This window comes from Castor canadensis, chromosome 2 (assembly GCF_047511655.1).
Source record: "Castor canadensis chromosome 2, mCasCan1.hap1v2, whole genome shotgun sequence".
In the NCBI taxonomy this organism is placed as follows: Eukaryota; Metazoa; Chordata; class Mammalia; order Rodentia; family Castoridae; genus Castor; species Castor canadensis.
This window is the reverse complement of record NC_133387.1, coordinates 24,447,272-24,473,956: the sequence shown is the minus strand read 5'-3', so window position 1 is coordinate 24,473,956 and position 26,685 is coordinate 24,447,272. Positions and strand designations below refer to the sequence as shown.

The window sequence follows — 26,685 nt, the reverse complement described above, 5'->3', positions numbered from 1 at the left end:
GTCATTCTATCTTTCTCACTAGGATAGCCAATTTCCAACTCCTGTTTAAAGGAAAAACAATTTCTATTATCTGTTTCAAAAAGAAAAGAAACAAATGGCAAAAAATGTCAAACTAACAAGTTTAAAACTAAAATTTAAAACTTGGGAGCCAGGCGTGGTATTACACAGCTATAATGTGAGCACTAAAGAAGGCCGAAGCAGTAGGATAAGAGTTTGAGGCCAGGTTGGGCTACATAGCAAACCCCTGTCTTAAGAAAACAAAAAGGAATCAGCCAGGTGCCACCAGTTCATACCTGGTTTTTTTTTTTTTTTTTTTTTTTTTTCTTCTTTCTCCATAGCTACTGGTGAGGCAGAGATCAGGAGGATCAAGGTTGGAGACCAGCTCATGCAAACAGATCCTATCTTGATCTTGAAAATAACACAAAAAAATGGCTGGCAAAGTGACTCAAGTGGTTGAGTACCTGCCTAGCAGGCATGAGGCCCTGAGTTCAATCCCTAGTACTGCCAAAAATAAAAATAAAAAACAACTTGGATTGACCATCAAGCTTTGGTAATTTTTTGGTTTTGTTTTGAGACAGTATCTTGTTTTATGGTCCAGGTTGACCTCAAATTACTTATCCTCCTGCCTCAGCTCCCCAAGTGCTAAGATTACAGGTTCATATCACTATACCAAGAACGCTTGTATTTTTAAATACCAGAAGATATTTCTAAACTTAAAAAAAAATCTCCTACTTATCTTAAAACCTTCAACCACAGCTCTGGGTGATTGCAACACAAAACTCCTCCTGCCTACATATATATCTGCAGGCTGTTCCCTGCTTACCCATTGGTCTCGCCAATCCTGCAACCCTGCAATCATGAACACTCATTAAGTTGCCTGAATGACAAATGGCCAAAAAACACATGAAAAAATGCTCACCATCTCTAGCAATAAAGGAAATGCAAATTAAAACCACACTAAGATTCCACCTCACCCCTGTTAGAATAGCCATCATCAGCAACACCAACAACAACAGGTGTTGGCAAGGATGCGGGGAAAAAGGAACCCTCTTACACTGTTGGTGGGAATGTAAACTAGTACAACCACTCTGGAAAAAAATTTGGAGGCTACTTAAAAAACTAGACATCGGTCTACCATTTGATCCAGCAATACCACTCTTGGGGATATACCCAAAAGACTGTGACACAGGTTACTCCAGAGCCACCTGCACACCCATGTTTATTGCGGCACTATTCACAATAGCCAAGTTATGGAAACAGCCAAGATGCCCCACCACTGACGAATGGATTAAGAAAATGTGGTATCTATATACAATGGAATTTTATGCAGCCATGAAGAAGAACAAAATGTTATCATTCACTGGTAAATGGATGGAATTGGAGAACACCATTCTGAGTGAGGTTAGCCTGGCCCAAAAGACCAAAAATCGTATGTTCTCCCTCATGTGTGGACATTAGATCAAGGGCAAACACAACAATGGGATTGGACTATGAGCACATGATAAAAGCGAGAGCACACAAGGGAGGGGTGAGGATAGGTAAGACACCTAAAGAATTAGCTAGTACTTGTTGCCCTTACTGCAGAGAAACTAAAGCAGATACTTTAAAAGCAACTGAGGCCAATAGGAAAAGGGGAACAGGAACTACAGAAAAGGTTAGATCAAAAAGAATTAACCTAGAAGGTAACACCCACGCACAAGAAATCAATGTGAGTCAATGCCCTGTATAGCTATCCTTATCTCAACCAGCAAAAACCCTTGTTCCTTCCTATTATTGCTTATACTCTCTCTACAACAAAATTAGAGATAAGGGCAAAATAGTTTCTGCTGGGTATTGAGGGGGTTGGGGGGAGAGGGAGGGGGCGGAGTGGGTGGTAAGGGAGGGGGTGGGGGCAGGGGGGTGAAATGACCCAAGCCTTGTATGCACATATGAATAAGAAAAAAAAAAAAAAAGTTGCCTGAATGATGTGATTTTACAGCTCTATGCTTTCACCTACTCCCCTTCTCTACACACAATATCCTTCAACCCCACTGCCTTCCAAAAAGACCTATTCATCTTTCAAGACCAAAGTCAAGCTTCATCTCTCTCAAGCAAGTTGCACATCACTCCTCTTCTGTGTCCTCTGACACTCACAGGCTTGACACTCATAGAGTGTAAGCGTCTTAGAATAGAAAAGATGAGTCTGACTTCTCTTGGTAACGTCTTTACTGTTTTGCAAAGGGTCTGACAGGAAAAAGGCACTAAAAATCTCTGATTAGAAAATACTAGATACCACTTCACACCCATCACACGGGCAAATGTGAAAACTGGCAGTTGGCGTGGCTATTAATAGTCTCATATGCTGCTCATGGGAGTGTTAAGTTTGGTGAAATCAGTCTGAAGAGTGATGTTTTTTCTTCTCTACCAAGCTGAAGATGTGCAATTTTGTTTCAGGTTATACTTGTTAGATATTTATTAGTCAAATGGCATTTTTTAAATGATGAGATACTTGTTTACTTCTCCAAGATGTTCCCTCATACTGTTGGGGTAAATATTTTTCCAGAGCAGGTAAGTATTTTATGAGTCTACTTTCCATTATACATATATGCACATATGAATGCTGGATCGCCTGAACTTGGGGCCTTGCCCTCCAGCCTCTAAACCACATTTCTTAAGTCTTTATAGCTAGTGAACAAAAGGCCTGAAAATGCTGGGTATGGTGGCTCACACCTGTAATTTTAGCTACTTAAGAGGAAGAGATCAGGAAGATCGAAGTTCAAAACCAGCTGTGGCGAATAGTTCTCGAGACCCTATCTTGAAAATACCCATCACACAGAAAAGGACTGGCAGAGTGGTTCAAATAGTTCCCGCCTAGGAAGCATGAGGCCCTGAGTTCAAAGCCCACTACCACCGAAGAAAAAAAAAAAAACTCTGAAGTAGGTAAGCCAAAATGTGACAAAACTGGGTAATGGCTGCTGTTCTATTATCATCTTATTCCTCATGCTTACTGTAGTACTTGAAACATTTCACCAATAAAAACTTTTTAGTGAAATGACTAGAACATGTCAAAAAAAAATCTTTAAAATGTGGAATAGGACTGGCAGAGTGGTTCAAGTGGTACAGTGCCTGCCTAGCAAGCATGAGGTCCTGAGTTCAATCCCCAGTACAACCAAGAAGAACAAGTCCTGGCATTTATAGTTCCAAACCAATCTATACTCTACCAATATAGTATTCTTTAAAAAGCTATGTGCTTATCTGTCAAACACTGTGCTAAACACTAGGTATACAATTTGATCTAACTGGTACAATAACAATCTACAGCGAGTATTATTTTTTTATTAAGCTGACTACATCACTGTTACAGTCACTGTTACTGACTGGTCTCTAGCCATTTTTTCCTTCCCCTTTTCTTTTCTGTGGTGCTGGGGATTAACTCCAGGATCTTGTATATGCTAGGCAAGTGCTCCATCACTGAGCTATACCTTCAGATCCACAATCTGTAATCTTGAGGGGGAACTGTACTCAGTATTTCACATTTTCTAGAGGGCAGAAAAATGGACCAACCTAGTCTACAAACATTTTAATATGGATACAAATCAAAGAGACTTCTGTTCAACTCTTAATCTGAAGTCTGTTCCAAAAACTTCACACAATTTAAATTTCACTAAAATATACCCTGCAGTTTGTATAAAATAATCTCTGCAGTTTGTGTAAAATAAACACACATATAGCTCACTCGGCCTTAAAAACGAATGAATACCATGAATAAAGGCTCATCTAGAGTACACTCTACATATGCTGATAACTTTTTAAAAACTATGCAGCTACAAAGGCCAAGAATGGGCTGCAATGTAACTTAAGGAGAATGCCTGCCTGACAAGCACAAAGCCGTGAGCTTCAGCCCCAGTACCACAAAAAAGTAAATAAATAAATATGCAGCTACAACAGCAAACTTATACCATAAGGCTGACTACATATTATTAGAGTACAGCCAAGCACTGGTGACCCACAGCTGTCATCCTAGCTACGTGGGTGGCTCAGATCGGGAGGATAGCAGTTTAGGCCTAGGGAAATAGTTCTCAAGACTCCATCTCCAAAATAACCAGAGCAAAATAGAATGGAGATATGACTCAAGCTGTAGAGTGCCTGGCTCAAGAGGCAGAGAGCCTGCTTTGCCAAGTGTGAAGCCCTGAGTTTAAACTCTAGTCCCACAACCCCACCAAAAAATGAAAAGAATTCATAAAAAAATTAATTAATTATTAGAGTATACAAAAACTGTCTTCCTCACAAGGATAGCAGGAATTTTAAAACAATCATTCTGGCACTAATTTTATTTGATGCAGGCAAACATTCAAACTTTACTGTATATTAATTGTACAAAGGGGTTTCACTTTGTATAGTTTCCACACTTGCATTTACTATGATCAGGACTGCAGGTGTGGCTCAAGAGGTTGAGCACCTGCCTAGCAAGCATGAAGCCCTGAGTTCAAACTGGCCCACCCCCAAAAAAACTTTGATCAAATTCACCCCCCTCCATGACTCTTATTAAAACAATTTTTATCAGGCTCCATTATCCTATTTTCATACAAAGTACTTCAACCATATTCTCTTCTTTGAGAGGAAGGGGAACAGTAAGCTAGTTTTTATCTCTTTGCCTAATCCCTTTTCTTCCCCTTCTTGTATAAAAACACTAACGTGAAGGCAGGAGAAATCCTTTAGGATGTAAGCCATACAGCATCCACCTGAGTAGACAGCAACTCTGGATCCATGAGGACTAACAGCCTCCCTGCTAACTCTCCATTCCAGCTACATTATTCCAGAACTGTTACTAGCAACACTACGATTCCTAACTGAGCTCTTCTCCTAAATACATTCACACACATTATTTCACAATAAACCTCAAAATAAACTACAGGCATTTTCTCTGCGTTTTGAATGAGGAAACCAAGGCAAAGACAGATGCAAACCCAAATTTGTGACCAAAGCCTACAGTCATTCTACTGTATTTTTCAAACTTAGCGCATATGTGAAAAAAAATACGCACTTCAAAATGTTAACTAAATCATTCTCATATGATGTGCTACAAGTCCATCCACTGTCTTCTATCCATGAAAACTCGCCAACCTATGATCAAATCCTCTTCCCCCGCCACCCCTCACCACCCTACCATGGGTACACTCTTCTCCAAGAGTTCCCATGGTTGAGTAAAGAGAGATCATACCTCCAGAAAAGTACCATGTGGGGTTCTGGAGGTTCTAAAGCGTCCCCTAGATTAGAAAAAGCCAAAATCTCAGCCTGCTCACTGTACAGCAATCCACACAATCTTGGTCATACACACTGTAATCTAGTACATACCTACTTGCACTGACTCATTTATATCCTTGAGTCCTTTCATTAAGCAAAGTCATCAGCCACTTCCCACCCCTGTCTGACCCTCAGCTTCTTCCAGAAAGCCTTCTGTGATTAAGACTCAACTCCAGGACTGAGGCTGTGGTTCAAGTGGCAGAGGACCTACCTAGCAAGCTAGAGGCCCTGAGTTCAATCCCCAGTAGTAGCAAAAACAAACAACAACAGAAACGCTATTTTTCCAATGCCTAACCTCTGCCCTATATTTAAGGGTACATACATTGTTTAGTCATACATTTCAATGTTATGGTCCTATTCTATTTTATGCAGAATAAAACAGGCACAATATTAATAACAATTCATTCACTTTTGTTTTGTTTTTAAAAATAGGGTGTTGCCAACCTGGGCTGGCCTCAAATTCACTATATAGCACAGGCTGGTCTCTAACTTTTAGGCTTAAGTAACCCACCCCCAGCCTCCTGAGTAGCTGGAACTATAGGCATGTACCACTGGCTTCATCTTTTTTTTTTTTTTTTAAATAATTGTGATTTGGGTTTTTTTTTATATAAGGACTACTATATTTTGAGGCTGGCCTCAAAATCCTGATTCTCCTGCTCCGGCCTCCCAAGTGCTGAGATTACAAGCACGTTATCACCATGCCCTGCTCCTATGTTTTATTTTAATAAATTACCTGCATTCTAAACACTTCTGTCTAGTCTTCTGGCTTGAAACACATATAACTGCTTAATGAATGGAATATTCCAACAAGAGGCCCACTGTCAAGCACCCTGAGTCAATTCAGTGATAAGAATAACATCTAAAGCAGCGTATCCTACAGCTCAGGAACCAAACTGGGATCCAATATTTTCTTCTCTCCATGCAAAAAGAGACACTACCATATTTCACCACATGTACAACAAATCATTTTATGACACACCACTCACCACCAAATTTTAAGACATCTCCATTCCAAAGATATTAAGATGTGGAAAAAACTGTTTTAGAATTTATAAACTACGATGTCTACATTGTTTACTTACACAAAAACACTTGCTATCCACACACAAAACCAATTTTCTTTCTGGGCTTGATGTGTATTTTCATGATATACTATATAGTTAAATTCAATCTGATTCATCTGTTTTACTAAAGAACCCACTAATCAGTATCCCCAGACTATTCTGAGTACAGTTAAAGCATGTCCTAGACTATCACAACATGACAATTTCTCTTTCAACATAAATTTGTTACAAAAGTGGCTTTCAAACTTTTTGGTCTCAGCACCCTTTATAATCTTAAAAAGTGAGGACCTCAAAGAGGTTTCTTCCCCCGCCCCCCACCCCGCCACTTTTGGTGGGACTGCAGTTTTAATTCAGGGCTTCGTGCTTGCAAAGCAAGCACTCTACCTCTTGAACCACACCTCCAGTCCGTTTTGCCCTGGTTATTTTGGAGATGAGATCTCGGGAACTATTTGCCCAGGTGATCTCAAGACGCAATCCTCCCAATCTCAGCCTCCCAAGTAGCTAGGATTACAGGTGTGAGCCACTGGCACCCAGCTATAAAACATTTTTATAAAAATAGTATGATGGGCATGGTGGTTCATGCCTGTAATTGCAGCTACTTGGGAGGCGGAGGTACAAGAATAACAATCTAAGACCAGTCCAGGCAAAAAACCACAAGACCCTATCTGAAAAACTGAAATAGGGTGAAGGTGTGGCTCAAATGATAGCGTGCCTGTCTCTCAAAGCACAAAGCCCTGAATTCAAATTCCAGTACTGTCAAAAAATAGCCAGGTGTCAGTGGTTCACACCTGTAATCCTAGATACGCAGGAGGCAGAGATCAGAACTGCAGTTTGAAGCCAACCCCAGGCAAAGAGTTTGCAAGACTCTATCTCAGGAAAAAAAAAAAAAAAAAAAAAAAAAGGGCTGGTGGAGTGGCTCAAGGTGTAGGCCCTAAGTTCAAACACCAGTACTGGAAGAAAAGAAAAAGAGAGGAAGGAAGGGAAGGAAAGAGTGGGGGAGGGGGGGAGAAAAAGAGGAAAAATAAAGAAAAAGAGAAAGAACAAGAGAAAAAAAACCAAATAAATAAAAATTAGGCTAGCAGTTGCCTCAAGTGATAAGAGCACCTGCCCAACGAGCGTAAGGCCCCAGTGCCACCAAAAATAAATAAATTAAAAAAAAAAAAACAAAAACACCACTAAAGCAAAAAGGTCTGGAGGCTGAAATGGTAAAGAACTTGCCTACCAAGATCAAGGTCCTGAGTTCAAACTCCAGTAACACACACACACACACACACCCCAAAACCTTTTACTTTCCAAAAATAACTTAGTAAGAATAGCATTTTTTAAAGCAACTTTGCAAATCTCTTTAGTGTCTGGCTAATAGAAGAAAGCCGAGTTCTTATATGGGCTTCTGCATTTGATCTGGTAAAGTATGTTTTGAACAGAGTTGGGAAAGAGATTACATTAATAGATTTTTTAGGTAATTCTGACATATTTCATTGATATTATAGCAAACTTGACAAGAAGTAATTTCCTAAAGACTAAATACAATATGGAATGTGAAATTGTACCAATGAACTTTTCATACTCACATTAAAATCCACTGGTCTACCTTGCACTTTGACTGGGTCTTTTACACAAGCATGACTTCCTCATTCCCTGGCCATTCAGAAAATAAGAGGTCACTGGTTTGGGTCTTCCCAATGCTAACCCATTTCATCAAACATACCCAAAGATGTCAGAAATGTCTATTATAAGGATTAGAAAACTGTCAAGGACATCGAGGCAGAGAAAATTTCTCCAAAAATCTACCTTTTGCTTAAAATCGCAACATTTATCACTGGCAATGTAAACTACTAGTCTTCCTGAAAGTGACAGACTCAGTTAACTTATTTTTGAGAAAATGTTGACACACACAAGTCTGAATAACCAATTTGTCTATCAGTCACACTTTCAATACAAATGGAGTTCCTGAAAAGCAGGTAGTTCAGATCGTAACTCAAAATCTCACAAATGCTTTTTTTGTGGAAACTGCCACCGTACTTTCAGTATGCAGCAAAATGCTTCCCATTTTGCCAAATAGACTATTTAAGACACATATACAAGTGTCAAAGAATAAACTCATTGTCTTTGGGGGACGGGGAGGCTAGAATTGGAAATCAGGGCTTTGTGCTTGCAAACAGGTACTCTACCACTTGAGTTACACCTCCAGTCCATTTTGCTCTGGTGGAGATGGGGTTTTGAGAACTATTTTCCCCAGCTGCCCTCAAACCTTGATCCTCCTGACCTCAGGCTCTCAAGGAGCTAGGATTACAGAAGTAAGCCATCAGCACCTGGCTAAATTCATTACCTTTACTCCCCATCAAGGACATGCCTCTGTGGGTTTGGTTTTTTTTTTTAATTTATTTATTGACTGGTTGATTGAGTACAGTACTGGTAGACTGAATTCAGGGACTCACAACTAACCCAGAAAGCACTCTACCTTCTAGGCTGTGCCCCCATCCCTTTTTAATTTTGTTTTTTAAATAGGATCTTGGTAAGTAATTTTGCTGGGGCTGGCCTCAAATTTGAGATCCTCCACCCTCTACCTCACGAGTAGTTGAGATTATAGTGTGTGCCAAGGACCATCTAGAACTGCCTTTTTAAAAATCTAAACCTATGATAGTGAAGAGCACAAAACCTGGTTTTGGTATTAAGACAATCACAGTTTTACCCTCCACTAGTTTTCCACCATCAGTAGAAATGTCAATACACCAAAAAAGGCAAATAATGAATTAATACTACTATGAAACAAGTGCTGGCTTTACAGACTCATGAAAAATCTCCTAGGAATCCCCAGAGGACTGCAGATAACAGCTGTGTTAGAAGGTTTAATTGATTATAAAGAATTCACAAAAACCTTAACTAAGCTCCCATGGCTACGCGCACATGCACGCATATATACATACACAAAGAAAAAGAGGAGGGAAAAGCTGTATTTCTGTGCTAGAGATGTAACTCAGTGGTAGAACATGTGTTTACTTTGCATGGAAAAGGCTTTGGGCTCAACCCCCAGCATCAACACAGAAGCAAAACAAAAAGCTAGCAACCTAACAATCTTAAAACAGGAACCATTTGAAAATGGCATTTAATAAACTAAAATATTAGCATTTAGGACTTCAGAACACAAATACGTGGATTATACATGGAAAGATCTAAAGTTGTACTTCAGAAGCAAATGGCATGCATACAGAAAAGAACTGAAATCCTTACCATTTATGAAAGATTCACCTCTCTCCCTCAAGACTATCATACAGTTTCTATTAAGTTGTCAAAATTCAGTCTAAAAATGACCCAATGACTTCAGGAAACCCCTGCAGTATGTTATTTATCCTAATTCATTAAACAAGTGTTCCTGAGCAACCCTAGGTGCAAAACTCACTGTGTGCTCTCAAAGACAAAAACATGAGAAACCCTAGTTAGAGGCGGGCACCAGTGGCTCATGCCTATAATCCTAACTACTTAGGAGGCTGAAATCAGGAGGCAAGGTTTGAGGCCAGCCCAGGCAAATAGTTCCGAGAGACCCCCATCTTCAAAACAACCAGAGCAAAAATCGACTGGAGGTGTGGCTCAAGTGGTAGAGCACCAGCCTTTCTCGTGGGAAGAACTGAGTTTCAAACCTCAATTCCACAAAAAAAAAAAAAGAGAAAGAAAGAAATCGAGAAAGAAGCTGTAGTCAGCTCCAGATCCGTCAATACAAGGACTTACTCTATGATGTCAGCTCTTAAAACAGACCTAGGCAACCCATGTTAACCCACAGAGAGCCAAAAACAAGGATGCTACAAGTGTGAAATATTTAGCATGAAAAATACAACATAGGGCTGGTGGAGTGGCTCAAGTAGTAGAGCAAGCCTGCCTAGTAAGCAAGAGGCCCTGAGTTCAAACCCCAGTACTACCAAAAGATAAAGAGGAAAAAAAAAAAAAAAAATATATATATATATATATATATATATATATATATATATGAGGGGCTAACAAAGGCCAAATTAAGAACACAATGGGTCAGCAGTACAGAATTTAGCTACTTGCTGAACTAAGAGTTTTTCTTTTATGAAGTAGAGAACATGTAGGAAGGCTAGATAATTTTACATTAAAAAAAATAAAATAAAACTTTTAAGTCACGGTTGGTGGCACATGCCTGTGATTCCAGCACTTGGGAAGATGAGACAACTTCAAGGCCAGTGAGACCCTTTCTCGAGGTGGGGGGAAGACTAAGATTTTTTTTTGTTTTTGGCTATTTTGCAGTATTGGGATTTTAACTCAGGGCCTACACCTTGAGCCACTCCACAATCCTTTTTTGTGATTCTTTTTTTTTAGATAGGTTATCACGAACTATTGGCTTCAAACTGCGATCCTCCTGATCTCTGCCTCCTGAGTAGCTAGGATTACAGCATGAGCCACTGGGACCCAGCTTGGGTTTTTTGCAGTGCTGGGGATTGAATCCAGGGCCTTATACGTGTTAGGCAAGCACTCTACTACTGAGCAACATCCCCAAGCAAAACCTTTTTAAAACTTATAAAAAACACTTTCATTTTAAATTTAGTATTTTAAAGAAGTCTAGGTCTGTTCACTGAAAGTGGCCAACCAGAACAATCAAGTGAGCAAAGGAGCCAGAAGCACAAAAGAACCAGCAAAATGTCTTGTTAACAGTCATCAGACCAGTAAGATGGCTTAAAATGCAACACAGGTGACACTTAGCAACTACATGACATCTGGGTGCTGTTATTTTTAAAGCCAAAGGTATAAAAATGCACCACCAGGGCTATGACATCAATAAACATCTGGTGACCTATTACTTTTGACTTACAAATTGCAAAAAATCCAAGGTATCCTCAGAAGTAAATTCTGAATGGTCTTCTATAGTCTCAAATTAAGAGAATTTACTGCCACTGTATTCCTAACTGTTGAGCTATTAATATTCAATTTCCAACTTTTTACATAGTCTCAAAACCAAAAAAACCTACTTAAAACTAATTAATGCAGTAATATAATCAAAAGTCACAAATGATTATGGGAGAAGTGAAGGATGGGGAAAGGTTGATCAAGTGGTACTGTGTTTTAGTCAAAGAGGGTATTACTGTACAATAAAGTGACAATAATGTACTATGCATTTCAAAAAGCTAGAAGCTAGGCATTGTGGTGAATTCCTGTAATTCCAACATTCTGTAATTCCAGCACTAAAGAGGCAGAGGCAGGAGGATCATGAGTTCAAGGTCAGCCTAGGCTACACAGTGAGATCACAGCTCAAAAAAAAAAAAAAAGTTGAAAAAGAAATGATAAATGCTTGAGGAGATATGTTTAGCCTGATTTAAACATTATACAGCGTATACATGTATCAAAATATCACAAGACATGCCATTAATATATACAATTTTTATGTTTCTGTTATCAGTTTAAAATTTTTAATTTTTAAAACATTACTCTCTCTAGGTGAAGCTAATTTCTCCTGTCCCTCTTGAGTGTGGACTAGATTTAGTCGCTAGCTTCCAAAGAATACCATTCAGAAGGGAAAATACAGTAACTTCACAATGAAACAACCTAACACTCTTAACCAAGTGGATCAAGGTTAACATCATCAATCATGTCACATGGAAATAGGTATGATATAATGAGAAGGGCACTTCACCTCTGGTATTCTTTCCAAAATCCCACAATGAGCTGAGCCAAATTTTAACACCTCACATTCCAAACATCTGACCACTATTCTAAAACCTGTCAAAGTCATACAAGGCAAGGAAAGACTTGGAACTGTCACAAACTACACAAGACTAAGGTAACGTGACAACTAAATTCAAGGCAGTATCCTGGGCTGAACCCTGAATCAGAAAAGATCCAACACAGAAAAACACATGAAATCTAAATTAAGGCCTGGAATATGGAACAAATACAAAATGTTATCACAGTGAACAGAAAGTGGCTAATGTACAGAAACTCTCTGGACTACCCACACAACTTTTCTGTAATTCTAAAATGCTTTATTAAAAAAAAAAAACTATCAAATATTAAGGCAAAAAAAAAAGCAGAAGTGGAAAGGGTTACTTACATCCCTTTTACAAAATCATTCCATCTTTTAAAGGACTAAACATTAAATTTTATGTATGCTTAGGTATCTTTTGAAACTAATTAAAATTACTGAAACAAAAAGTAAAACTGACCCACTACAGAGTTTAATATCAATAAAATGCTCCCAACTAGCCAGATGTGGTAGCTCATACCAGTAATGCCAGCATTTGGGATGCTGAAGGAGGAGGATCAAGTTCAAGGACAGCCTGAGCCAGGAAAAAAAAATGCTAGCAACTAAATTTTCTGCAAATAATGTATTAAAAATATCTGGAGTGGAAAATACAAGGGTAAAATATTTAAATGCCCAAGTACTGAACTGTGCAAACTCTTAACAGGATCTTATCCTGACTCAGGGACTTCTCTTTTACTCAATTACCTCCCAAAAACTAAAGCAAGCTGGTGGGGCAGCTCAAGCAATAGAGTGCCTGCCTAGCAAGCGTGAGGCCCAGACCTCAAACCCAAGAACTGCCCCAAAAAAAAAAAAAAAAAAAAAAAGCAACCATCACTTTCTAATACTCTTATTTGCAGTCCAGGTTTTCTACAAAAATATGCTAAAATCTGTGTGAGTGTAAAAACTATTGGAGTTTATCTTTAAATAATAAGATGTCATCAGAACTTCATCAGAGCTGACAAAATACTTTAAGAATGGCATTTAAGGAATAAAACAGCCGTAACTGGCAGACTAAAACCATTACATTTTGTTCAATTCATTTGAATGAGTAATAACCCCTATTTAAAAGCATACAAGTCATACACTAATTTCTGATTCAATAAAAAAATAGAATTTCTAATTCTACTTCCCATTAAGCAAACAGAATGACACGTTATGTCCGTCAACTGACATACACCAGGCCACCAAAATAATGGGGGGAAAAAGGATTAGGGAAGTAACCTATCGTGCAGCAAGGCCCTGGGTCCAATCCCTAGCACATAGTAATAGTAATCTGATTACTATTAACAATAATAAGCACAAGTAGACATGTTTTTGTTTTGTTCTTATTTTTGTTTGCAGTGCTAGGGAAGAGAAATCAGGGCCTTGGCCATGCAAGGCAAATGCTCTATCACTGAGCTACATCTCTAACTAAGATGTGGTATTTCATTAGCCATTATTTCGATTACAAGATACAAAGAGACTAAAACTTAATCCAGAGAATAAACTCCCTTAGAGCCAAGGGACAACTCCCTTTTACCTTGCCTGAAGGGGACCATGGGATTCTGAGTGCTAAAGATCCTTCGATTTACTGGAGAACATAAAATAATACTCTGCACTTTTGACTTGCAAACAAAGTGACCAGACTGTACAAAACTAGCTTTGAATAAGCAAATTCTTCAGTGGCAAAGAGGATCTCTAAAGAATAAGAACACAAAATTGAAGTGCCAAGTTCCATTGTATCTGACATAATCAACATAGTTAAGATAAACTTAAGGTTTGTCTGCTACTTTTTCATTCAGAGGAATTATATCAAAGTTATAAACTACTATATCGTTTTAATATAAGTAAGTTCAAGTTTGATATGAAACTGCCAAACTGTGCAAAATAAAACACAAGTATACTTTTCAAACTCCTAGAGAAAAGGATCCGTCTTTGCTATTACTTTTAATTAAGCTTGAAAGTAAGACACTATGAAGGATCTGAAACTATCCTCTCTCCAAAGGCGCGTGCGTGCGTGCGTGCGTGCGTGCGTAATTAATCTAAAGGTACTCTCCTGCCAGTGAGTTTAACTGTTTTGCTTGATTCCTAGAAATCAAAGCAGCAGCTGAGGGGGTTACTAAATAGTGGAGCAAAGGCTTACAAGGCCCTGGGCTGGATCCCCAGCACCCCAAATAAGTAAAATAAAACCAAAGTAGAAGCTAAAAACACTAACAGAAAGCAGACACAGATCTGAAAACATATGAAAATGAAGTTATAGTCTTTGTGAACCACCAATACATGTATCACAATTCACACATCATAAAACCCTTAGCAGACCTCAAGCAAGAGCAAAGTCATATTAATTATTCAAAGATACGATCTGGTTACACTAAGTGTGGCGACTGGGGCTGGAGTACCAGTTTGAGGCCATTTTGGGCTACATAGCTAGACCCTCTCTTAAAAAAGAAAGGACTAAGCCAGGCACCAGTGGCTCACGCCTGTAATCCTAGCTACTCAGAAGGCAGAGATCAGGAGGATTGAGGTTAGAAGCCAGCCCAGGCAAATAGTTCATGAGACGTTATTTCGAAAATACCCATCACAAAAAAAAAAAGAAAAAGGGCTGGCAGAGTGGCTCAAGGTGAAGGCCCTGAGTTCAAGCCCCAGGACCGCAAAAAAAAAAAAAAAAAGAAAGAAAGAAAGGACTAGAGGTGTGGCTCAAGAGGTAAAATACCTACTTTGCAAGCAGAAGTCCTGAGCTCAAACCCCAGTCCCACCAAAAAAACCAAAAACAATCTAGTAACTATTCAAATCAAATACTCTGCAGAAAGATAAAAACAAGTGTTCACAACAGCATGACTGGTAATATGACTGGTAATACACAAATATTCAAGTTTATGTCATTTGATAACCAAAAACAGAACTGAAGAGCTGCCTTTTTTTATTGGGTACCAATCCAGATAAATAACATATGCTAAAGCTTACTTTCTCTCCTCCTTGCAACCAGAAAACAAATCTAAAAAAGATGCTTTACTTTCAGTAGAGTGCCTGCTTTGCAAGCATGAAGCCCTGAGTTCAAATCCCAGTCTCACCAAAAAAAGAACGGGGGGGGGGGGGGAAGCAAAAGCAGAATTTTTTTTTTTTCATTACCAAGATGGTAGCTGTGGAGAATTGCACCATTCAAGTTTATGAAGTTAACAGATGTTAACAAGATCAAATTGTATTGCCTAGATGAGTGCTTTTTCCCCTCAATTCACCTGATAGTTCTATCAACAAACATGTATTATGTTCTACATTTTGATACACTAAGTATACTTAAAACCGATACTGCCACCACATTAAAATAAAGAGCTAAAGCTCCTCCCAGAAAATACTCTAAGATTTAAATTGCAATTCCCACCAGACACTGGTAGCACATGCCTATAATCCTAGCTACTTTGAAGGATCTCAGTTCAAGGTCAGTCCAGGGAAATAGTTCAAACATCCCCCCCTCACCGCCCCGACACCTCCCACCCCCAACACCACCACCAAAAAACAGAACAAAACGGACTGGAGATGTAGCTCAAGCAGTAGAGCACCTGCTTTGCAAGTGTGAAGCCCTGGGTTCAAACCCAAAATAAAATAAATGCATTTCCCTCCTATATTCATCCACTTTAACAAAAACTAATTGGTAATATAAATTCAAATTGTCCAAGATCTACATCATGGGAACCTAAGGCCATTGGAAATGGCCATCTGTTAATGAAAAAACCCAAACCCAGTTTCTTTCCTTTAGAGTGAAATAAAAAGGGTTATGTAGTTTTGAGCACTGCTGCCAAGGAGACTTAATTTATTTGCAGATTTTAGACTCAAAAGATTATCACAAGGGTACTAAACACCCAACAGTCTATAGTAAGGCCATAAAACACTATATCTAACTATATTACACTGGTTGCTCTCCTATGGACACAAGCCTAATTTAATTGAATCTACCTTCTACAGATAAAGGCTGCAATGGAAATGTTACCTATTTTTTGTTTTTTAAAAACCAACCTTTCAGAAACTTGTCTATCCAATATAAAGTGAACTGACTGAAAAGCAAAATCCACAGACCCAAAGCTATAGTGGCACTGTTGAGACAAAAAACTAAATTTAATTGAGGCCAAGTTGCAACCCAATTGCTTCTGAAGTAACACAAACCAGGCATACTCTGTGTCTAGTTTTCTATTTATACTACCTCAATTAAATTTTTTTAAGCTAAGAAACCTTGAAAGTTATAAGTGCTAAAAACACAATACATAAAAAAGATTTTAACACTAAAAAGTAAATGCATAATTGCACCAATAATGTGACTTACAGGTATGGAAGTGCACACCTGTAATCCCAATACTTGGGAGGCTGACGAAAGAGGAGCTCAAGTTCAAAGCCAGCCTGAGCTATATACAGCAAGAGCCTGTGTGAAAGAGATTTTGTATTAGGGAATCTCTCTTACTTTCACATATAAAACACCTCCCTAAACATTGTTTCAAAGTTAGAAATCTGGAGCTTGAACACAAGAGAAAAATACATTCCCAACAACTAATATTCTAAACCCTTAAATATGGTTCCTCCAAGTAGAGCCATGTCTATCTGCCTGAGAGCAACAAAAGCCAAGCCTCTCCACTTCACAAGAGCTTCCTCACAAGCCCTGACTTCTCAGCAGGCCCAGGTCAGATTACAGCACTTACTCAAACTGCCAATCTAATGCCCTAAACTCTTACAAAGCAGGGGAAGGCAAATGCATCATTCATCCCTCATGATTTGGGTTCTGTTGGGCCAGGAAAGATAGCACCACAGCCAAATATCTGGTAAGATACAAAGAAATTACAACCTACAGCCTGCCTATAAAAATAGGACAATTCCTCTCAAATGTGATACTCAGCTGAGAACCACTAAACAATAGCTTCTCAAAAGCATGAACTGACTTCTGTTGGCAAGTTTCTACAATGCACTTGAGCTACACCTTGACAATTAGAAAATACACTTTAACTCACATGCGCAAGGCCCCATTCCTATGTCACATCTACTCACGAAACATACTGTCACCGACTCAAACTTAAAAACAAGCATAAACCAGGCTGTCTTCATTTGTTAACCAATCTAAAAGTTCTAGCCATCAGTAGTAAGATGTTAATTTATTAAGCAACACACATATACTACCATATGTAAACTCAAATGCCAGTCATTTGTCAGAAAGTGTGATAGTAACAACTACTACAAAGCAGTGCTTTTTTTTTTATGGCAATGCCTATTAGTTAGTCTGTCAAATCTCATATAGGATGCTTTTTTTTGAGACAGATCTCAAGGTGGACCACAAAGCTATGTTTAACTTTTTACTATATAGTTTGAATGCAACTTTTATTGACGGTCTGTATTTCATACACAATTGAAGCATGACTGAACTCTTGTTACAATCACACATTTTAAAGGCATCACAGTAAGTGACATGCTCCTACGTGCTGATTTCTAGCTTAGCTCTGTTAAAGATGGTTTTGTAGCTGCTCTTCTCTCTCCCACCTGTTAAAATTAAGTGAATTCAAATTTCATTGTAGTTTTGTTTTGTGGCCTTTTGAAATAGCACTTTAAGAATTAAAGTCACAAATAACTTTCATTTTTACATTTGCTAATAAAACTGTATTTTTAAAATGTGAGCACACTGTTACTCCTTTTTTTTTTATAAAGTACTGATAGAAATTTTTTAAATATAACATTTCTTTACCACCTCCAGTGAAGTTTGCAAATATTTGCATAGGACTCAAATCTGAACAGTTATCTTTTTCATATGAACTAAACACAGGTAGAGTACCAACAGCAACTTCATGGTGGAACTGCAAATAGTTAGGGTGTCCTAGCTGGGCGCCAGTGGCTCATGCCTATAATATTAGCTATTCAGGAAGCAGAAACCAAAAGGATTGTGGTTCAAAGCCAGCCCTGGCAAATAGTTCAAGAGACCGTATCTCGAAGCCAGCCCTGGCCAGCAGTGGCTCAAGTGGTAGAGCACCTGCCTAGCAAGTGTCAAGCCCTAAGTTTAAACCCCAGTACCAGCACACACACACACATATAAAAAAAGTTAGTTGTCCTTGCTATGCTTTTTGGGAATTCAATGCTTTTTGGTAAGTAGTAAAAATCTTCTGACAGTGCATACCTGTAATCCCAGCCCTCGGAAGGCTGAGGTAGGAAGATCAAGAGTTCAAAGCCATAGTGCTGGGAGAGTGGCTCAAGTAGTAGAGCACCTGAGTTCAAACCTCAGGACAAAAGAAAAAAAAAAAAAAAAAAAAACTGGTGACTGGTGAAAGAGTTCAAAGCCAGTTACACAGTGAGCCTGTCTCAGAAACAAAACAAAAAAGCTGAACATATACCTACCACATGATCCAGCTATTTCTCTTAGTCCAAAGAAAGTGTATGTCCATATAAATGTCCACAGCAGCTTTATCCAAAAAAAGAAATAATCAAAAATGGACTGCACAGGTCAAAATTATGCAGATGAATCCACAAGAGTACATACTGTATGAATCCATTAAGCATAATTGTAGAAAATGTAAAATCATCATTAAACATAATTGTAGAAACAAGATCAAAGAAGGAGGAAAATTTACGAAGTGATACAAGAAACTTTTGGGGAAGATGAATGTGTTCCTTATCTTCATTATGGCAACAGGCTTCATGTGTAATATGTGAGATAACATTAAAACTAACCAAATCTATCACTTTAAATATGTATAGCTTCCCCATACTCCAGAGACAGAGGCAGGACGACTGGAAATAGGACAGACTCAAAAACAAGGGATGAGGATATAGCACTTTTCTACCATGTACAGGGTCCTGGGTTTGATCCCCATCACTGGTGGGGTAGGGAGAGGAGTGGTGTGTGTATATACAGTTTATTGTATGTCAATGTTAATAAAGAACAAAAGGAAAAAATTAAAGATACCAGAACTTGCCAGTCTACATTTATGTGCTCATGAATGGAACATATTTAACCTACCAACTCATAGGTTTTGTACTTTGCCAGATACAAAAGTACACCTAATTTAAGGATCACCGTGACTACAAAAAACGTCTAAACAAAGCGAAATCACAATTGTTAACCATCATGCCAGGCTAACTGCTTCAGTGACAAAGTGTCATCAACTACAACACAACAAAACAGGAGTCCACAACGAATGTGACCCTCATTTCTTCTTCCAGTGAGTGATGGGATCAAACCCCAGGGCCTTGGGCATACTAGGCAAGGGCTCTACCACTGAGCTCACTCCCAGTCTGCACCCCCCTTCAATTAATATTTTAATTCAAATGTTTACCTTCTTTGACCTAGAAACCCGTTTCTGGAGAAGAGAAATAACCTAAAGTCTTATGCACAAAGATGTTAATTTCAATTTTATTCATCAGAGAAAAAATGGCAACAACAAAAAAATCATCTGCACAGACATGGATGGCATATTACAGGAACTTTTTATTATGCCTATATGAATACATTTGATGGTGATGGGGATCAAACCCAGGGCCTTGTTCATGGCAGGCAAGCACTCTACCACTGAGCTACATCCTCAACTACTGTTTTCACAGGCTAGCCTCAAACTTTATTCATCCTCATGTCTCTGGCTTTCCAAGTGCTGGGATTAGGTGTGCACCACACACACTAGTTATATTTTTACTGAGGAAAACAGTTGCAAAGTTAAGCAAAAACAGAGCAGACACATATAGTATGGGTTGAAAATAATGTCTTTGGACCTAGAAGGTAACACCCACGCACAGGAAATCAATGTGAGTCAATGCCCTGTATAGCTATCCTTATCTCAACCAGCAAAACCCCTTGTTCCTTCCTATTATTGCTTATACTCTCTCTACAACAAAATTAGAGATAAGGGCAAAATAGTTTCTGCTGGGTATTGAGGGGGGGAGCGGGAGGGGGTGGAGTGGGTGGTAAGGGAGGGGGTGGGGGTAGGGGGGAGAAATAAACCAAGCCTTGTATGCACATATGAATAATAAAAGAAAAATGAAAAAAAAAAAAAAAAAAAACCATAAAAAAAAAAAAAAAGAAAATAATGTCTTTGGGAGAATAAAGACGCACAGGAAAAACACCAACATGCTAGATGCTAGTATTTAAGGATAAGGATTGGGGAGGACACATACAGAAGGAACAGGGAAAGGTAGGAAACCCAAAACTTGAAAGCGTTTGATGCACCCACTGCAGAGGAGCTAATATGGTAACCTGAAAACGAAAGACGTCAATATGGGAAGGTGACCGGAAGTAGTGTAGTGGTCCAGTAGAGATGAATCAATTCGGGTTGTAATACACATGTGCATGGAGGCAATGCCAGGAATCTCTCCGTACAGCTATCCTTATCTCAACTAGCAAAAACGCTTTTTCTTTCTTATTATTGCTTATGTCTTCAACAAAAGTGGCAAAGAGGCCAGAACAGGCTCTGCCTGGAAGTGAGGGAGGTGAGGGGGGAGAAATGGCCCAAATAATGTATGCACATATGAATAAATTAATTAAAAAAAAAAAAGAAAGGATAAGTATTAACTGTGCTCCCTGGACTAGAAGTATTAGCACCACCTGGAAACTTCTTAGAAATGTACATTCTGCAGAACCCAATCGAGATCTACTAAATCAGAAAACTCCAAGGGTGGGTCCTGGTAACCTGTTTTAACAAACCAGGTGATTAATTACACTAAAGTTTGAGAACTGTTACTTAAAGGACAGGATTACAGGTGACTTGTTTTCTTTCCCTTTTTGTAACCTGTATTTTCCTCAACTACCTTATTACTTTCATAATCCAACAATGTCTTTTCATTAAAGTATTTTATTAAAGCATACACTCTGTAGCTCTACAGGTAAAAAGCTATTATATTGTAAGCACTATAAGATCTAAATTGCATTCCTAAAAAATGCAATGGTTCTTGGAATCACCAAATCTGTTAACACTGAACAAGATACCAAATTTAAGTATATGTATGCATATGTACGTCCAAATGTATACACACCGGTCAAAGTGCTGGGTAAACTGCAGTATTAGCAAAACCAACGAATACAGGTTGTTTTAACACATGCACACAACCAGAAAAAGGGACATTTATGGGTCACCATCTACAAAAGTTTTTTTTCCCCTCTAAAAGCTGAACTTTTAAGTGTGTATGTAATTTACTAGAACTGCACTGCAGGACTCAGATGTTCTGAAGCTGTGACTGCTTATTCAGGTTCCTGCCTAACCAAAATAAGTACCAATACGTTACATTTGTCACCAAAATCTAAGTAGGGAAGACAAATTGAGAACACTGGGAGTTGCCAAATCTTTAACTTTTAGCTTAAAGACCATAAAACTGTTCCAACTTTCATCTCACTAACTCACTAAAAGAGAGGCCACAGGAAATAAAATGCAAACCACAGGTTCCCAATTGACACTGGAGCTAGTTAAAAGATTGACTACACTATGAACACAAATTAACTACTAACTCAGGGATAGAATAACTGATTAACAGAAAAACATCAAAGTGGAAATAAAGGACAAATGGCTACAAATTTCAATGTTTGTTTTTGTTTTGGCTTTTAAATACCCAACAGTTCAGATTTGCACATATAGCCCCCATCACATAAAATTTATTTTTGATTTTTCAATTTCTCAAAAAGCCAATTCTGAATGTCAACAGAAGTTACTAAAAAAGCAATCATACACTGATGAACTAACATACACAGACTGTCCTGATTTAAAAAAAAAAAAAATTTAATTCCGTAAGCACCATCACCACCCACCATGAATTTTTCACTACTAAAAGTCCAGCACCACGCCTGACACAAAGAGGGTGCACAAATGTTTAAGGGTTTGAACATCTTATATAAAACCTCTAAAACCCAAAGCAGCCACCAGCATTTCTGTGAAGTTCACTCATGGTATCAAGGAGTGATAGACTTCAAGATACTGCCCCTTTCTGCCACTGTTGAAGTGTTTGCGAGAGAAACTTACATTTCTACCATATTTTTGAATCCCTGAGTCATTTAAGTACATTTCAAGTGGCATATCCTGTTTGTTAATTCATTCAGTCAGAAAAAAACAATCTTTGAAAACTCTTGGGATTGTTAAATTTCCAATCTTACACCAGTAAGAAATATGGTGTATGCCAAGTCTCATTATCAGATCCATTTTCCGGCTGCATTATAATTTTTCTGAACATTTCTTGAATCTAACAGGTCAGGTTTTTCCTCTTTTTACCCTTTGAAATACAGTTGGCCCTGTAATGCTCACAAGGCCTCCCCAGCCCCCACATCTTTTGTATGTAAACACACTCTTGTCACACACTCCATCAGCTGTTTGGTAGCTCCACCCCTCCTCCTTTTCCGGGTAGTAACAGAGCAGCCAATGAGCTGCAAGGAGCTGTGCCTGCGGCCTTTTGCCTGCAAACGCTTTTCCAAAACAAGCAGCTCTAGCCTTCAGCAGGGGCCACTGGTTCACAGATAAAAAGGATCACCAGGACTGTGCAACAGGGTGAGACAAGTAACCCCCACCAACAAGGAAGGCCATGTAATCTGAGCTGTTTGTTCCTCCACTAGGGAGAATTTAAACTGATATTCCTTTAGGGCAAATCACACTTTAAGGTCAGCAGAGTCCCAGTTCTCAGACACGCTAAGTAATGAGTAGGTCGGAGATGGAAACCTCAAAGGTTGGTGATCCTGTGCTACTCCTAGCCTGGAAATGTACCTGACTTTGCAAACAAATATCCACACTGTTCAAGACCATTCCACAAGATTTGGGCTAAAAGCAAGTTTTTTGATTGGGATGCATTCCTACAGTGCCCAAAAGTCATGTGTATCAGTTTCTAGGCTCCTAGAGGGAGGTTTGCACAACCCTTAGCTGAGGATCAGAAGAGAAACAATGAATGAGTCAGAGTTTCAGAACATAATCGCCCAGCAGATTATTAAGTGCTTCGGTGCAAAACACTCACTCCCTGAATAACTTGGGAATCAGCTCTCCTCCTACCAACCCGCAAGAAATATCACCAACTCAAACAGCAACCAAAGAGATAGTGTCTGGGAAGACCAGAAGAAGGTGGTGGAAGGCAGCAGCCAATTAGTTACACATCCTTTTCTCTCCCTACCCCCACACCGCTACTTTCCTACTATATAGGTTCCCTGCCAGGCTGTAAATCGTGGCAGTATAATTATGCCCAGGAGACAGCCAAAAATGGGCTGAAACAGGAGATTGCAATGAAACCAGCTATCAGCCTCCACACCAAGGAAATCATCAAGGGGCAATGAGAGGCGAGAAGTACTGTACATTCCTTCAGACCTTTTTCTGCTTCCTCCCCACCATATTTCATTCTGAACCCTCGGCCCTGTCACAGAATTGTACTCATTTTAGTATAGTACAATGTGGAATTTCCCTTTTTTTTTTTTTTTTTTTAACTAAGTATACCTTACTCAAAAATTGTGAGCTCCATTCGGGCCTACTGATGCAAATTCAACTGAGAAAGGAGGCCACAAAATCTCCCAGCTTCACAATGCGCACACACACACAAAAGGAAATCAGAAAAATTTATTTCCAAACTACATTAGATGAGAAAATAACGAACATGAAACAAAGATAACCTCTGGCTTTCAAATTCCCATCTCAGAGATCTACAATTTTAAAGCGCCTCTGCTTTCTTTTGTCAGCAAGGAGGAAGGTGGGGAAAGAACAGGAGGCCAATACATCTTTGCCTTTCTTCATCTTCTACTAAAAATAAGCTATGAAATAAGCCACTTAGGGGGAGGGAAAAAAAGACACCCTGCTGTTCTTTGTCTGTTTTCCTCTCCCTCTCCACCCCCCCCCCCCAATCACCACCACACACACCCGGACTCCTAAATGCGGTAATGATTCTAGATGCCACAACTACTAAATGAACAAAAGGCACTGTATGGAAAAGGCATCAGGTCAAGTTAGGCCTCTTTATCCTCAATATTTGAGAAATCTATGTATGTACATAATTTGAGGATCTGACATCGATCAAAAACAGCTGGAATTCTCTCCCCCCAACTCTATCCCAATTACACATTAGGTAGAAATTTGCCTTAGGTGTGACAGTAACTCTCAATCAAGATAAAAATAACTCCTAAGTCTGCCACCATGTCATTTCCTAGTTTCTAAACAAAAATAAAACCTGAAACTGCTTTGTGTAAAATGTACACACATAGTTACAAGTTTTCCTGCAATCTTATGAAAAGCCAACATTTACTGGTATCATTCACACATCTACAAAACAATCCCAGCAACAAACAGCTCATAAAGAGTTTTCACTTGTTGTTCCTAGACATGTATTTGGCAAATTACACTTTATAACTTGCTCTTCTTCTGCTACTACCCCCCAAAAAATTGTGAACTCCAAATCCTAAACTTAGAAGTTTATTCCTGATTTCTAGTCAAGTTGTCCCTGAGTGAGGAGAGAAAAACACCTTTTTATTCCTGAAAAGATTATGAAAAAAACAATCTTTTGCCCAGGCAACTGCCCTCCCATCCCCCACTTTCAACCCATATGCAAAAACTACTTTTTAAAAACTTCAGCAAATTCCGTAACTGATTGACAATCATCATTGATTTCTACGGAGGTAAAGCAGCCAATCAAAGCCAGTAACAAATAAAAGGAAGAAGGAATTCACCTGAAGAATCTAGCCAAACAACTTGAGTTATATAAACAAAACCCTGCAACAGGGGGAAATGGTGGGGGGATGGGGGTGAGGCAGAAAGAGAAACAGGAGACAGGACTTTTTAAACAGCCTTTCACACACTACCTCCCCCCTACTCCCATTTCCCCCTCTCCCCAGGGATTAGCTATTCAAAACACTGGGCTTCCCCCACCCCCTCTAAATTAGCCCTCCAAAAAAAAAAAAAAAAAAATCTTAGATTTGTCTCAGGAACCTTCGCGAATTTCTCTAGCTGGTCGTGAAATAATCAACCAAAACCACTGCCAGAAAGACTTATCAGTTATAGCTTTCCCACTGCAACCTCGAGTGTGTAAGTTGGGGGATGGGGTAGAAAATAAAGGGTGTCACCTGGCAAGATGAGGGCAAGCAGTCCCCAAGAACCTTACCCTCACAGAGGGAGCTTTGCTTAAGTGGCTAGGATAAGGGTTATTTTGCCCAGGAGCTCCTCTTTCTCTCCTTCCTCCCAGCTGTCAGATCCACAATATGGAGGGTGGCCTGCTGGAGGGCCTGGGGTCCTCACCGCAGACAACTACGGGTGGGATAGGCTTTGTCAATGGAAAGGAAAACAGGAAGGCTCTTCTGTGAAGCAGAGAGCTGAACAGGAGTCTCCGCTTTAAAACACACAGAGCTCTTTATTAGAACAGGGGCCCTGAGCAGACTACTCTCTTCCTAATATAGAAAGGAATTAGGGATAAAGGAGGTCGCTTGAGTCACCCCAGTTCAAGAAGCACTGAGTGGAAGCAACGGGGGACATCTCAAAAGGGAGAAAGGCTTCCCTCTCGGGAATTTCTACCTTGCGTCCCTAAATCCAGAGCTAGCAAACAGGAAGCAGAGACCCTGAAGATGGGCTCGGTGGTCAAGAGTGGGGCAGCTAGCCCTGCCAAAAAAAAAAAAAAAAAAAAAAAAAAGGCCGTCTTGGGAGTCCACACGTCGTGCAGGAAAAGTCACGAGCTCTGGGCGTGCAGAAAGAGCGCATATTTCGGGGTGCTGCAGATAAAAAGGAGCTAAAAGGCCCTCGGCTCCTGGGAGGTGCCAAGGGTCCGCCTTAGGCACTGGGGGAGGAACAGGAGTCTCGAACTGTGGCCTGGAGTGCCCCAGGGCCCTCGCCTGGATTTCGGGGGTGTCCCGTGCACCCCCACACCGCCCCCACACGCAGCCCGAACTCTCCCTCCACGAAGGATACAGCTTGACTACGTCCGTGTCCATCCGCCTCTTGCCCGGACTGGGGGATGACATGGTGTCGCCGCCGCCGCTGCTTCCCCGTCGCCCGCGCCGCCGCCGCCTCTCTCCCTTCCTCGGCCCGTCTGTCACGGGCCCCGGGCCCGGCTCGGAGGGGCCCGCGGCCGCGCCGGCTCCTCGGCGGAGGTGGCGACACCCCCACAGTCCTGTCGGGTCCGCTCAGCCGCCGCCGCCGCCCCCCGCACGGGGGAACACCGGGCACGGTCCGGCCGAGTGGGGGTGGGGACCCGCGGCGCCCGGCTCCGGCTACCGTCTCCAGCTGTGGCTCCGCCGCGGCCCAACCCGGCGCACCCTCCTGCCTGCTCTCGGTCGCTCTCTTGCTCACCCTCTCGCCGGCTCCTAGCAGCCTCCACGACAAGCGGACGACTCCTGCTCGGTCGGCCTCTCTACCCCAGCCTCGCTCTAGGCGCCGTGACGTCACCTCTGTGACGTCATCGGAGGGGCGGGATCGCCGGCAAAAGGGGTGGGGCGCGCCGTGGCATGGGCTTTCCCAGGGGGTTCTGGGAGATGTAGTTCCTCTTTCTCCTGCCCTCTCGCAGCCCTCTGTCCCCTCCCCCAACCTCCCCACACACTTCATCGCTCAACTGCCAGTGTCGTTACCATCATCATAAACGATGGTAGTAAATAATGGCAATACTATCACACTCATGTGTTTTATGAACTTCCTTCTCACACACTGTTGAAAAGGCTTTTGG

General features: G+C 40.3%; 1 protein-coding gene across 1 annotated transcript in view; it reads right to left on the bottom strand.

Annotated features, from left to right (window-relative positions):
- The window catches only part of Ube2h (ubiquitin conjugating enzyme E2 H), a 96,014-nt gene extending 69,737 nt beyond the window's left edge, over window positions 1-26,277 (bottom strand). The window contains exon 1 of the mRNA XM_020160078.2: window positions 25,935-26,277. Within this exon, the coding sequence (XP_020015667.2) occupies window positions 25,935-25,987 (53 nt within the window). The 5' untranslated portion in view covers window positions 25,988-26,277. The remainder of the gene's footprint in view (window positions 1-25,934) is intronic.
- Window positions 26,278-26,685: the final 408 nt, after the last annotated feature.